The sequence below is a fragment of the Branchiostoma belcheri genome, unplaced genomic scaffold, assembly GCF_001625305.1.
Source record: "Branchiostoma belcheri isolate BF01 breed outbred unplaced genomic scaffold, Haploidv18h27 scaffold15, whole genome shotgun sequence".
Taxonomy (NCBI): Eukaryota; Metazoa; Chordata; class Leptocardii; order Amphioxiformes; family Branchiostomatidae; genus Branchiostoma; species Branchiostoma belcheri.
Window position 1 is genome coordinate 1,938,911 of NW_017802935.1, and position 15,785 is coordinate 1,954,695.

At 43.4% G+C, this 15,785-nt stretch overlaps 1 protein-coding gene across 1 annotated transcript; it reads left to right on the top strand.

Moving 5' to 3' along the window:
- Nucleotides 1-4,244: 4,244 nt before the first annotated feature.
- On the top strand, nucleotides 4,245-15,759 carry LOC109465194 (peroxidasin homolog). The gene is made up of 2 exons (XM_019762341.1): nucleotides 4,245-5,198; nucleotides 15,694-15,759. Exons 1-2 carry the CDS (start codon nucleotides 4,245-4,247, stop codon nucleotides 15,757-15,759), a joined length of 1,020 nt encoding a protein of 339 aa, XP_019617900.1.
- The last annotated feature ends 26 nt before the right edge of the window (nucleotides 15,760-15,785 follow it).

Here is a 15,785-nt window from a genome sequence, read left to right on the forward strand (position 1 = left end):
CCACCGACAGCTTTACTTCCATTAGGTAGTAAAGCTGTGTCTTAGTTGGGTTTTATAGTGTTAATATAAGAGTTTTTATACTACTAGGTTAGGGTAAAAAAGTACCGTGCAGGTTTTTACCGTACGACCACATACATACACGGAATGCTATGACTTTACGTTACGATATAATGGCATGTAGCTATAGGTGGACTGTCGTTCAATTTGAATTAGGTTAGGGTATAGAATTTTCTTCTTACACAACCATAGAGTTTCTCACCTGCTTACCATGTTGCCAGAAACAATTGTGTGATAGACTGGGAGGGTGCCAGGGTCATAGATAGGGAGGACAACAGAAGAATCCGTTGGATTAAAGAAGCAGTCTGGATAAGGAAATCAACCCCAGTGATGAACCGGGACGAGGGGGGATACAAGCTCAGCCACGTTTGGGATTGCATTCTCGCCGCAAAAGCGCCACCTACATTGGCGTTAAATAGCGGCGAGTTGCAGAACTCCAGTCAGAATCTCTGAGGAAGGTGTCTGATAGACATCGAAACGTAAGCAGGTGAGAAACTCTATGGTTGTGTAAGAAGAAAATTCTATACCCTAAGTATCTTCCAACCTGATGAAATTATTTGAGTGTTAGAGTGCAAGAACGTCACAAATTACCAATTCTCCCTCACGCGTTACAGATACATGAAAACAGGTAAAGCCAACACACCTCCAGTGTTGGTATTGAAATCCATCATTTGGAAAACTTCCCTCCCATTTCCGGAGATATTGATGTCAGAAATCCTATCTTCAGACCACACAACTATCCCTAAACTTCAGAGTAAAAACCAATGCAGTTATTCAAGTACACAAACCGTGTCAACCCCTGTCGATACATGTACAATGGTCTATCATCTTATCATAACAGTTTATACACATAGACAGCCACCAGTGCATGTACGGTCCAGCATGTAACTAATATCATATTATAACGCCACACGTTGCTTCAAGATGACGTTGCGGATTGATCTACGTAACGTCCTTGGTCAGGAAACTTATAAATAGGTAAATTATGTTCACAGCGTGCATTCTGGCCCGGGGTAACAATACTACCAGAAAACACCCAGGTATATATTATTACAGTGGGCCTCAAGCGATACATTTGAGTGGAAGAATTTGTAGCTACAAGCTAGTGTCATCTTGACCTTCCCCCCTAAAAAAGCCCGCAACCACGTCTGCATGCTATAGAGGCTAAGCTTTCCCGGGGACCAGATAGATTATTAGTAGTGAGGAAAGTGTCCCACCTGTAGAGAGAAAACAGACGACAGTCTCAGAGACAACTCTGGTCGAACTCGTCACGTTCAATAATGACACTAATGGAACGTCACCTCTGCTCTCCCCCTAGGCTATGTCTGTGTTTGCAAACGAAAAACATTGCATGTTCGTTAGTATTAATTGTCTGGATCAAATTCCTGATTATTGTTCAATATCTTAAAGACTCAAAAGTAGTATTTTGGCAAAGGTCCACCAAGAATAAGACTGCCTCAGTTTGTTGTTAATAACCTGGTCACGTTTATCTCTTATCACGTGCATCAACAACCTTGCTGTAAATGTGCAGCCCCCCTAGAACAACCTACTTCCCATGCTACACACGTAAGGCAGCAACACTTGAATCGTTACAATATCCTCGCGTTTAAAAAAATGGTATGTACAGCACTTGTAGTGGCCAGTCAGTGTTTTTGCGGATTTGTTTTGTGTTTTGGTAAACAGTTAGTACGTTAGAGAGTGACTCTTATCAGATTTATTTCGACATTATTGTTCAAAGCGACATTGTTACAGGTATGAGTCATATGATTAATATGATTAATCATACGTAGGTATGACAGGGTCATGCCCTTTCTCAATTACAGTAACGCCCAGAGTTACCTGCCCTCCAAGTTCCACAGACATGGATCAAATACTAGTAGGTCAAATGGCAAGGGAGGATCTTTCTAAACACTGCTACTGTACCACACTTACACACTTGTCATCAATAGGCTACCACAGTCCCCGCCACCTTTATGAACGTTCACATCTAGATTTCAGTACCTCAAATAGCATCAATATGCATAGATTATGAAGATAATTATATTTGCATAGGGTATGAGGGGGCTACATAAACTTAGAGAGAAATGATGACATACTTGTGACATCTATGAAGGTAGGATATCGTGGAATTCTAGCTCTTGTATGAATGACCTTACCTTAGACCTTAATTAGTTCCTCCTGTATGAATGACTTCAGAAGATTTCTTACCGCAGAGTGAAACTTAAAGAATGTCGACAGGCAGTGTACTGTTCAGTTAGTCATCTAATTTAAACAACTGTCAACTTGCTTTCTGTAGAAACCTCTCACTATACGTGTTACTGGGTGGCTAGGACAGGCTGTTCAAGGGTATTCATAGCAAATCAGTATAGCGTGACTCCATGGACTCTCCCTATTGGTCAGACTGGACAGTTACCCAGAACGGTGTTGTTACAGGACAGTGTTTGCGGATTTAAAAACAAAGAACCAACATCCCAGCCTTGTTGTTATATTCACGTATACGTCATCACAGAGATAGCTTTGGAAGAACACCAAGATGCAATCGAACGCCTATTTTTTGCTATGTAATCTATGAAACACACCCATAGGCTAACTGATACATGCCCATGATAGGTGTTAGGAGAGTTGCAAGAATATCAGTATCTGAAGTATCTTTTAGAATGGCTAACTGCAGTTTTAGGACCAAACAACACGGATAAAAAACACAGATTTTGACATGTGTTTTGTATACTTTGATGTACGCAGGTTATGACGTCGAGAGTGCAAAGGTCTCTGTTATGTCATTACGTGGTACGACATGTACACGTGTTCAAAACATCAGTGCGCTATCGGTCACTTTTACATTCTGCACAGTACCAGGTTTCTGAAGGCTAATCTTGTGATGCTGATCCACCAATAGTTTTTACTGAACGTTGTCTAATGGGATGCTAACAGACTTAAAACTTGTGCCAATTCAACTCCATGTTTAATGGTAACTCATAGAGTAGTCACGCCACCTGGCGACAGATTCACAGATTGAAGACAAGCAGACTGTACGTTCAGCACCAAGGACAGGGACGGGTTTTAGCAAATGAAATCCCGTCACAACATTACTTGTTTCGTAGTATACTACGACTTTCAAGTACATAATTGTTTAATTTGCCGACCACACTACACGTACAAGCTGAGGACAAAATCACTCCTTGAAAACTCTACATATTTCTTTCCGTCTTTCTTTCAACATTTATATATCAAGAACAAGTACAGTCAACAGATACAGAAGAGAGATATACCCGAACAGAGAGACAGACATATCAAATCATCATCCATGTTCTTCCTCAAGGCATTTACCTCGGATCAATCTGAAAAGAGTTCTAAGACATGACGTTTCCAGATTGGGTGTGAGATTAACTTACGTGAGGGTGTTCAGTGACTTCTGCTTGTCCCCAATAATCTGTAGTATACTCAACAATCTTATTCCCAGTAGAGTTCTAAAACAAGGCTCTTTCAGATAAACTCTCAGGCACGAGAACGTGTTTGTATTCAGTCATGTCTGGTTTTGTAGCCATCATAGCAGAATAGAGCAGAGAACAAGAGATGTCGACTGGCAAGTTGTTACCATGTAGAATACATAGAACCAATACATAAGGGTTTATACAAAGATATCGTAAACAGTGAGCGTCTGCTGATGAAAACATTGCCCAAGTACCAAGAATCAAGAGATGCCTGAATATGTTGCTCCGTACCATAACTGAGGACAATTGTTTTCTATTTTGTTTCCTTGGTTCATTGTATAATCGACTCTAAGTTGCACGTATTTGCTGTGAATCAAGCCTTCAAACCAGCCTCTGAGGTGTCGCCAAAATGCCAAGGGCAGACATAATCAAATTTTGTTCCCTGCTCTTATTCAAGACCGTGCGATTAGACGGTTAAACATGGAGTCTCCAGATTGCTTCTGTGATTACAATACGTGACGGTGTCCGTGTAGTCACCATACATTATGTTTCACAGTATAAGATACATAAGGCATGAGGTTACGGCGAAGTCACGGATCTGCAAAGGACAGGAGACTTCCAGTTCCACAGCTGTAGCACAGCAGCTTTCTTCTCAAAGCTGTACAACCCTACAGGAAACTCGAGAAAACAAATCTGACCGTCTACCGATTTGAGACATCGTGGTATCTATCCATTGCTGATGACAACAGGTAAAACATGAACGCACGTGGACTGCTTTTGTTCGTTACTTTGGCCCGTCTGTGGTCAGGTTGTGTTTGTCTGCCCGCCTCGTGCAGTATACTACAGATATCGTTCTTCAAGACATCGCAGGTTAACTGTTACAACATGAACCGTACGACTATTCCTGCTGACATACCGACCAACGCCGAGAGCTTGACCATCTTGTCCAATAAATGTGACATCCGAAATGTCACGTACATACCGCCACTCCCGCGGCTGCGTAGGCTGGGCCTAAATCATAACTGCATAGAATACTTTTCCTGGATATCTCTACGTGTTCTGCCAAACCTGAGGTCTCTTTCCCTCATGAACAACCGACTTCGAACCGTAAGACTGGACACCGTTATTCGGTACCTCCCGCACCTGAGAAACGTCGACCTACGTTTCAACAAACTCGCGTCGTTTTCCGAGTATGAGCTGGGGAGGCCGCAGGTGAGCAAGGTAATTGTCAACGACAACCCATTTCACTGTGACTGTGAGCTTTCCTGGCTGATTGAAAAGATGGCGTGTTTACGGGACTGTCAGCCAGGAGACAAGGGGACCTGTTGTTCGTCATGTTCGGCCTGCTTTGTCGCCAGAGGCCCGAAAGGTAGAGCTTATGTCTGCAAGAGTCCCAGAGAACTGGAGAAATTAAAGTTGTCAGACGTGTCTGTCAGCTGTGCAGCACACCAGTCTCCCGCAAATCCTGTTTCTATATCTGCAGCTTCGGCCAAGTCTCCTACGGGTTTTGGAGCATGTCAGTCTACCACAGAACCTGCCGCTATATCAGCACCTACAGAGGGGACTAGGAGTCAAATACATCGCAATGAAACATCTCTTTCCATGACCCCGACAGGCTCTGCACAAACCATTATGACTTCATCTTTTAACGCCATGGATACACCTGAACAACAAGAAAATGAAGGTTTTCCGGTTCTCTACATCCTTGTGGTAGGAACTTCTCTGACTTTTATCTTCTTCCTCGTCGGACTGAAGATAATGTACAAACTGTGCTGTAACTGCCGTACGGACGCAGACCGCCATCCCGCTCCTGTACAGCAGCGAGGACGGTTATACGTGAACACAGCTTACCTCTACACTCCCACTGGACCTGTCAATCATCATCCGCCGCTAACAGTAAACCACATCTACAGCCCTGGAGAGGATGTGGACGGCGGACATGGGGCAGTCACGGATGGAACACAAACTACAGCGGAAACAACAAACCACATCTACTACAATGACGAAAATTTGGATGACGAACATTTTTCAGTCACTGATGAAACACAAACTACAGCGCAAACAAACCACATCTACCACAAGGAAGAAAATTTGGATGACGGACTCTTGGCAACCACGGATGGAACAGAAACTACAACGCAAACAAACCACATCTACAACAATGGAGAAAATTTAGATGACGAACATTTTTCAGTCACTGATGGAACACAAACTACAGCGCAAATAAACCACATCTACAACAATGGAGAAAATTTGGATGACGAACATTTTTCAGTCACTGATGAAACACAAACTACAGCGCAAATAAACCACATCTACAACATTGATGACGAACATTTTTCAGTCACTGATGAAACACAAACTACAGCGCAAATAAACCACATCTACAACAATGGAGAAAATTTAGATGACGAACATTTTTCTGTCACTGATGGAACAGAAACTACAGCGCAAACAACAAACCACATCTACCACAATGATGACGAACATTTTTCAGTCACTGATGAAACACAAACTACAGCGCAAACAACAAACCACATCTACCACAAGGAAGAAAATTTGGATGACGGACTCTTGGCAGTCACGGATGGAACAGAAACTACAACGCAAACAAACCACATCTACAACAATGGAGAAAATTTAGATGACGAACTTTTTTCAGTCATTGATGGAACGGAAACTACAGCTCAAACAACAAACCAGAACTACTCTATTGAACAAGGTTTGAAAGAAGAACACTTGGCTGTACCAGACTGTGCCCAAATGCAAGCGACAACAGCGCCATCTAACCTGTACGCGTCACCAGCGGTCAAGTCTGCAGAAGGTATGGACTCCGGACACTCACTGTATATTGATAATGATAAGCACTGCGATAAATCTACAAATGAAGCCGGAGCTACATGTACATCATACAGCAGATGTGGGACTGATAACCCTTTTCGTTGATTAAAAAAAGCAAGTACAGACAATATATTGTAGCGAGGTCAGCTCAACCTATACACTCATAAAGCTCCAATGTAGGACTCCTAGAACGCTTGTAGAATGTCTGTTGAATAGGCACCAGTACACCAAAGTTAAGGTAATAAAATTTATAGACCAAACATTTCATTTAGACACATTTCCACAGGAACAGGGTTTCTGAGGGACAATATCAGCGTGCCAGGTAACAATATACGTACGTATACAAAGTACTAGTATACGGACAGGCAGGCTTTGAATGTTTCACATCCATTTCAGCACCAAGGACAGACCCATTGTGACTTAGAAAATGACATTCATTTGTAATGTCTCCTACCTCCCTTGGCATTATTACAAAGTAAACCCATTCTTACATAGTAATGACAGTATACATGAAATAGAATATGAATCAATATTTTTCTTTATGTTGAATGAAAATATGAGTGTTTCTAATTCAGAAAAATTCTAATATAGACATGTTGTTTCTGTTATATTGACACAACCTATCTTTAGTTGAATGGTTTCGCATTGCCAAACTGAACAATTTTCTTGATACTCAGCACTTGTACGTGTGACGAGCCTGGAAAGGTGAGGCTAATGGTTAGAAACTTTGACGGTATTTTTTTAGTTTTGCTTGTACAGGTGGAACACAATTTGTTGAATGTTGTACATTCATATATTCAGAACAATATATCGTTTAGTTGTGGGACTCTGTTTGGAACTAGAGTGCCTTATTGTGATGTATGGTAAGTCAACGTAACTTGATTTAGAAGATTTAGAAGGTTTGAGGAAACTGATAAACTATCAACGGGCATTTGGGCACATGAAAGCCAGGTTATGCTCCACGCAATTGCTTATGTACCATTTCTAGAGAGTACCGCTAGACAACATGTAATGTCATTTTGTCATTTTATGACATTTTTATCTCTTCACTGTATAACACTCGCCATTGAGAAAGAAGACAAATAACGGTTACTGTGTATCAATGGTTATTAAAATGAATGTATCGCACATTTCACAAACGCCAATTGTATGTACTCTTGCTAACCTTGCACTGGATAAGTTGGAAAACATTAGACAAGGAATCCTATGGAGTAAGAATAGGGCATGATTAGGGCACCCTTCTCTAATCTGTTCTGCCTCCTTGACTTTTTACCAGGGGCCTGCCAGGGGCAGTCATATTGCCGCTTTCCCACTCACCAAGCAGATGATAGAATGAGAGGTCGTAACGTTATCTTTCCCAATGGGTGCGTGTAAGAAAATCTTTATCACAGCCTAAAAGCGTTGATAGATAGGATAACATAAAACCGTCGATGCGTGTTACAGCCTAGAAGTGCTGATAGGAGGGGCGGAAGTTAGGTGTGTGGAGCGAAACTAACCAAACTAAGTAACTAGCCACCTCTCCACTGTGGGATAGGTAGTAGTAAATGGCCAGCGTTACAGAAGCACCATCTTGTGTTAGTGGATTGACCTGCAGTTTTCGGACCTCTGTTGCCACAACTTCATCCATAGTTCCTGTGGTTGGACGTACGGATAGCTACGTGGAAAACAGGCGTAAATAACCCGAGACCACCAACGGGCAAATTGTACAGATGCGGCGGGGTATAAAACCCAAAATACAGGCGAAATTCGGAAACCTCGCGGAATGCCATTGACGCCTTGTTTGTTTATCCACACGCGAGGGATGACTTGTTGTTTACCTGAAGACAAAACCTTTTCTTCCTCAGAAATTCCTGCCATTATCTGGCGATCAGAGATCCGTATCAGGGGAGATATTGTGGAAATCTCACGGGGTGTAAATATGGGCCCGAGGTTTGGTGAGAACATGGGATAAACGGTGACAGGTACACGGGGTGAAGTGTACTTATGATTCACCCGGATACCTATGGGGTCGTGCCTGAGCTACATATGTACCTATGGGGTCGTGCCTGAGCCACATTCCGACCCATTACCGGACCTTTTAAACGGATTACAGGCGACTAAGGCGCTTCACTTGTCAATATCTAGTGATGTTTAGCAGGTAAACGTCAACTCACAGAGAGCGGAGAGTGGCCCTCCTCCCTTCAATCCCATCATGTACACATGTAAACTGTACCACAGCTAATTACATGGAGCTAGTTACATCTATATTCCGAAAGGTGCTTTCATTGAAGGAGTTCGCATGGTTTTCAAATGAAACACTGCCTCCCCATCTCCTGGCACTACAGTGCTAAACATAACAGGTCACTCACCTGAGTGCACATTTGGTAAAATAAACAAACAGAAAAACAAACTAAAGCATAGACATGTAGTCTTCGGTTCATAATCTCTGACAATAGGCTACAGTTCATGTGTGCTATTACAACAACTACCTCGCGGTCCCTTCTATCCCTTGTATTGTGGTTGTTTTCGACCCGCTCTAATATTAGTAACTTAGTTACATGTAGTCGGCCCTTCAGTTGATTGAACTACACTAAAAGCTGTAACTGTCTGTTGAAAAGCTAGGTACTGAAGCATGGGTACTTCGAAACTATGCGGTGGTAAGATGTCACTGACTACTGCTCAATCTTTCAAACCGAATATCATAAAATCACTAAGTTAAGATAGCACTAGTAATGTTAATCCATCTAGCCTAACTTGTTGGTCCACACATCTACACAGGCACACAGAACTGTGTGTTTGTGTCCTGTTGCTGTTACCCTTGTAGTAATTGTTTCTCTGCTGCAGCGGTTCTGAGGCATGCGCGCTGTTTACGCCCACCTGCACAGGTGCAGCGGAGTCAACCGTTCTAAACATTCTGCCGGCAGCCGCTAGAGGTCGCTATTTCAACGCCAGCCTGATGCACACAAATATGCCTGAAAATAACGTTTTCCACCCATAAGCCAATCGTAAATTGCACAAGATCGCAGTATGTTCACTGAGAACAATACAGTAAGAGAGAAGACGAACATAAAAGCCCCCTGTTCGCTATATATTGCACATACCTGTTTTTGTTGTAAAGCTGTCATCGCGCAGTGATGACACAGTGACCCAGAAGTGAGAAGTGTCCCTGTCCACAAACACGTACAGTTGACACAACTCCAGGTAATCTCCTGCACGACAACAAGACATGTTACATGTTACTCTGCTGAAACACGGGTATGACCTATGGTCTTCTTTTTCACCCCTATTAACCTGTAAAATTGAAATGAAATAGTCAGGAACAGTTTTTAAGTTTATCTATTGCACAACAATTGTACCCGGTACATCTACTAGTACATAACTACAGTTCCATAAGACCAATATACCTAATACAATAGTGTGTAGTATGGGATGAGAATGTGCTTTTACAATCATTTGAGGGATTTATATCGTCTGGACATCCTCTAATATATTTCCTATGTATACCACGTAGGGGTTGTAACATGTTATTTGATATTCAAGTCTAAATTTATTATTTTTTTTTACTATTTTTGAGCAAATGATGTGTTTGTCTTGTTTGTGTACGTCTGTGAAATTGTATTTTCGCTGAATGGAAAAGAGACGTTCAAAACAAGTGAGCAGACGAGTACAGCACAATCTGACGCCCTATATCTGCTTGGAGACGCCTGTTCTATCTGTTGCACGATCGGTGAGAACATGATGCCTTCATTTACAGACAGTTTAACATTACTGCCTCATCCCGGGCTGATCCGGCAGGTAACCCGATCTCAGGCCGGGCCTCCGGGCACGACAACGTGGGAACCACCGGGAGGAACAACACTTCTGCCGGGCGGGAGATGATTATGGACGTGAGGGATCTAGGTCAGGAGGGGACTACTACTGGTCAGTGTAGAGGGAGAGGGAGACTGTAGAGGCCTGTAGAGAGTCGTGGGAATCACGATGGTGATGGGAGGACCTGCTGTCGTGGTTTGAGACACATCTTAGCCTCTTGGGAGATCATTTGGTGCTTCTTCAATGTTGAAGATTTCGTTATTCAGAACATTTTTCCAGTCAAAATTCTACTACGAGCATCAAGTATCTTTGAACACTTCAGTCGTTAACGTATGTATGTGTCTATTTTACTTGTACATCTTTCAATGTAGTTAGACTTTCGCATGACTTTTTTTCAAGACAATTGTATGCCTGGTGTACGTGACAAGCGCCATGGGTACGTTGACATCACAATAAAAAGAAAACATCGCGTAAAATCGTCGGAGTAGAATAGCTGTATAGAGAGTAAACTTGACCGTCACGGTTCCAGAGAAAAAATCTGTCGCGCTGAAACAGTTTCCAACAGGAATCACGTGCCAGGCTTTGTACTGTTCCAGTCTCCATTCTTCTGCTCTCCGCAGGTTGTATGTTTGTCGCACAAAGAACCGGGACGGGAACATCTGGAGGGACAAACCGACCGGTCTGGCGCCTGTTCCAGGCTATTACGTCAGGCACGCCGCCTGGGCACACCGAATGGCTGACAGCACCTGGTGCTAGTCTACTGGGACTTTTATACGACTTTGCATATGTTCTTGTTGCATTAAGTGACACCATTATGTATTTGTTAAATTCACCCCCTTCTGTTTGATCGTTTTCATTCTGTATCTGGTATATTTCATGACCATCATATAAGTGGGAAGACTTGCTGTATCTGTCGTCTTGTTGATTGAATCATTGGCAAGATTTATTTTTCTCACAAGATCTTAAAACAATAGAAATACTGGAGATGGGGGAAGAAGTCGTAAAAAGGACGTTACTGTGTTATGAATTATAAGTTAGAGACGCACTATGCCTAACGATTAACTTTGCTGTTCAATATGTCACATTTTTTATCGAGTTTTATTTCTTCCAAGAGTACATTGTCCAAGTAAACGTTCTGAAAGTTTGTGCGAAGTACATTTTTGAAAGCTTACTAATCGACCATTTCTTTTGTGTAATGAAACAACGCCGTGCTTGTACCGACTTTAGACTAACTTTGTTTCCCAACAAAAAGTGCGCCCTGCACGACATTTGACTTGAACAGGAAAAATAATTCGCGTGAAATTAGATCCCGAAGCTCAAGCTGCGCTCTGCCAAAAAACCTTCAGGAAAACAACTGCCGCTGGAGTGGTGTAATGGAAGTTGGCAGCTCGGCCAATATACCCGCATATCAAGCAAACTCGCCTCCACATCTGCGACATTCTGGAGAGGTCACCCCTAGTGAGACTGGTCTTTGTCGTCTCCTATCACCACCTGTGAACTCATTTGTCTCACACATGCGCGTTGTACAGAACGACAGCATTTCTGCCTAGAGGGGTCTGTTGGCCCGGAGAATTAGACCCCCTATAGACGACGTCATAATGTGTGCAGAAGTACGGCAAGTCGCAGTGTTTTTGCGGAGTAATGACACTTGACATCGTGCCAGACTGTCTTTTCCAAGAAGAAAAGCGCCCTGTCCACTTCCTGACACTTGTGCGAAGCCAGGAAGTCGCTTGTCAGTCCGGACCATTTGTAATTCGTGTTTCTGTAAAAATGCTGCCTGCATGCATGGTGGTCCCGGCGATATGGCATGAGTCACGCTGGAATATGGAGGCCACCGGACGCTTATTAAATGAGATATCCCCGTAGGAGTGAAGTTTAAATGGCATGATTCACTTCCAGAACTTTCTTGACGAATTAACTAAGTAGAACAGATGATAGCATACAGGAAAATGGTATTCTAGTTGTTGTGCACTCTTGCATAAGTTTCAATATATCCGTTATAAGAAGTGCCTCAATGAAACAATGTCTTTCGAACCAGGTTTTCTACATGTGCTATTTGCAGTATTTTGTTTGTCTTTCTAATGGTGAGCGTGTTTACCCGGCCCAGGTTAAATGTATCTGCTTGGAGATAAAGTTTTAGAGTTACTTTTCAGCTGCGCAAATTCTGATGACTTGCTGTACTCTTCTCTTTATACCATCTGTCATTCGTAACGTCTCTCTTGTTTCCCTTCTGTGGTCTGTATCAGGAAGGCCAAAGCTATCCCACCGACCTTTAAATGTCATTGACATGTCTTTACCGCAGGAAATACGACTCACTTTTAAACCCAACTCGATAATTAGGGTGTAACATTTCAACCTACCGGAGCTACTTTCCGTTTCTAGGAAGTCGCGGGACACGCCAATAACGCTATCTCCTGTACAAGGACATCTAGACGTCTAATTTGTACCATATTACCACATTCCGACAAGATCCGACAAAGTCCCGAGGATTGTTGGCCAATTTGCGGGCCGCTCCTAAGCTGGGAATGATTGGGGATCAGCGCCACAGATCTAACGGTCTTTAGTTTGAATTTTTCTTCTCTCCTGACGCTGTGTGCGGCAAACATATTGTATGACTTCTTGGAAGCTAATATTTCTCCATTATTCTACTTCCTGAGAATCTGTCACTTAGAATGTTGTGAGTAACGGTTATACTATTTTGACAAAACAAATACAACACTGGGCAGTAGTCACCTTAAATATATACATATTGAAAAGACACCGGAAATATGAAATCTTTCTCACCAGTAACTAGTTACTGACAGATCAGATAGTACAGAATGATTTGTTCTTTCTATTTGATTCTAACTGCTCTGACGTCCTTGCTGAAACGTAGCTATACAAAACTGAGTAGCGAGAAGAAATGTCCAATCGCGACTTTTCCCACCGTGTAGTAGTGAGACGGCATGTGTGGGCCGGTATATGTGCAGTGTCCAGCTGAGGTCAGTAGAACGGAACTGACCAGTGCGGCTCGTTACCGCCGAGCACGCACATCACAATTCACTCACCCGTCCAGCTGTCCAGGCCATAACCCCACCAACATCGCATTCTACTCAATCACCTATCAACCCTCTTCTGCTACATTTATACAACTCTAATCACTGTAAGCGCTACCTGAATACAAACAACGCATCATGAGAAAACAAGTGAAAATGTGTAACAAATCATCATCTATAAGGGTGTTGTTGGTGTGTACTACATATGAGAACGTGTCCGGTGGGCGGAGTCAGACCTGTGCACCTGTCTGTGTCCCGTTAGTCTGCCGGACAGCAGCGGCAGGTGCGCCGGGCAGGCAGAGCGCCATGGCGGCTGGACAAGCTCAGGGATAGCCGCATTCAACACACACATGTCTTGAAGATTAGAGGAAGGGGGTCCAAACGTTGATAAAGGGTGTGATATTCCATTCAGAAATGCAGCTTACGCTTGGTAATGTAGTCGCGATCGAGAAAGGCACTCGGAGTGCCCGGTAGACGCGGTCGCAGGGAGTTTTTCTACCCTCCTTGGTCATAACAGGGACGGAATTTTTTATCGAGCTCAAGAAAGAGACTCCTTTTTTCACACAACCAACTGTTCTATTCAGCCGACGTTTTGGTGACCGTCTGTCACCTTCCTCATTGCAAATCTGACTGGTTCACATTGTACGCTTGGGAATGCATCTATAGCAGCGACACCTGTGCTGTACAACAAGAATAGTCAGAATTGCCTTGTGACTAATGGACCATGCGCCAATGGATACTGTCTTGCCACCCTAGGATCTGCTTGGAGATTAAGCTCCGTACGTGTCCAGGCAGCCTGCAGTGTTGATTGGCCAGTGAGTCAGAATCACAGAGGCATCTAAGGTGAGTCATCAGTTGTTGGAAATGTTCAGGTTCGTGCTTGTTGTAATGAGCTTAGCCTGTACAGTCGCCAGGGGTGGTGGGTCACTGCGAGATCACACTGTGGCTTTGTACCTAATCTGTACAAGAAAATACGGGGCTGACTGAGCCATGTCGGCGGGACCTTGCCACCGGTAACCAGGTGTTACCACAGGCCCAACCGTGGTCAATTTCTCCGCCTGAGGACTCATCAGTACAAGATGTGTGAAGTTACGCGCACCTGTTAATACGTCAGGCACGCAGAGTGGGACAATTGGACCCTGGCGCAGTCTTCACGACAAACGTACACTTCGATTTTGAAAGAGTCACAAAGAGAGGCTGAAAGCAGGCCGATGTGTCAACTTTCATCCATCACAACTATTTCAAAGTACTTTTATAGCCAAGCGACAGAGACAATCCGGTTTCCTATGTCTTGGTGATAGGACGGTCTAGACGAATTTTAATTTGAATGGGTGAAATAAGCAACGTTAGTATCAAAGACAAACGCACCCCGTATGAACTGGAAAAGACAGAAAAACAGGCTGCCAATCGTGACTTAATCAAATTACACGTTAACTGCCAATTACGATAAAACACGGTGCTTGGAACGACTGGTACATTGCCACATGTCTGTGTCGCCCCAGTGACAGTAGAACAAAGCAGTGCTCCTGCTTGAGTCTGTAACTCCATCCTTCATATGTCAGGTGTGTTTACTGAGAATATACGTCTTTTCTGGGGTTACTTGGGGACAGGAGATGGAGATGAGGTGTCAGGACAAGAACTGTGTGTACTTCTGCTGTGTGTACTCTTCTCTACAGACTCGACTTTATCTTACCATTTTAATGACAGCGTCCCAGAATTTTTGTTTAGAGTACCATTATTTTTGTTTGTTTGTTTGTTTGTTTGTTTGTTTGTTGAAGTTATACATGTGGTGAGTGAATGATACATGTGGATTTTTGTGATATGTGTTATCTGAACTGAACGGAAAAACAAATAGATTTGGATTAACCTAGCGATTTTCTTTCGAACTGCAGATCTTTTTGCTCTTACTTTTAACATGTCTTGTTTGTCCGAAAACTAGTATTTGTGGATAGGACGAAGAGACTCGGCAGCTGAAATAGGTTTGGCAACTAGGCAATGGGATCGTGACTATGTAAGTTCTGTACTGAAGGGTAGTCGGTATGACGGGTCCAGGCGGTACCGTGTTATGATGACGACAGCGGCCGTGATCACACGAGGCCACCTGATCAGCCGGCCTCAGCCCTGGCCAGCCCCGGCCGCACACGATTGATATTGCCAATTAAGAAGCCATCAAAGCTGAGCCTGTTTTCCTTATCCCCGTGAAACGCAAATGAAGTCGGACCCAGCCCTGAGAAATTTCTTAAGTTACATCGCCCTGCGCTCTGCCAGCCAATCACAGCGCAGGGATGGACCGACTGCGGGCTAGCTGAAATCATATCACGGTTCACATCACCAAGAACGTGTTACCAGCCTTTCGGGTAACTAACCATAAACCTTTATATACTGTACACAACTCACAAACTGTGACAAAGAAATGTCCCAAAAGAACCTATACTGCAATTGCAAGATGGAAATGCTAGGTGTCGTTTAAAAATGACATGACATGGCATGACCCATTTTACAGCCCAGGTTTCAGGACTAAACCCCTTTTCTGTAACTAGCAAGTGAGCCGCGCGACGACAGACGGGATTCGAACCCCCAACCTCCTGGTCCCTGAGCGGGTCTAGTGAACCCGAACCAGGCAGCTGTTTTC

What these genes read in the sequence shown, in the direction of transcription:
- LOC109465194 (XM_019762341.1), top strand. Translation starts at nt 4,245, where the DNA reads ATGAACGCACGTGGACTGCTTTTGTTCGTTACTTTGGCCCGTCTGTGG. An exon ending in CGGTTCTCTACATCCTTGTG is followed by an intron (nt 5,199 to 15,693) that starts GTAGGAACTTCT and finishes TTCTGTAACTAG; the next exon opens with CAAGTGAGCCGCGCGACGAC.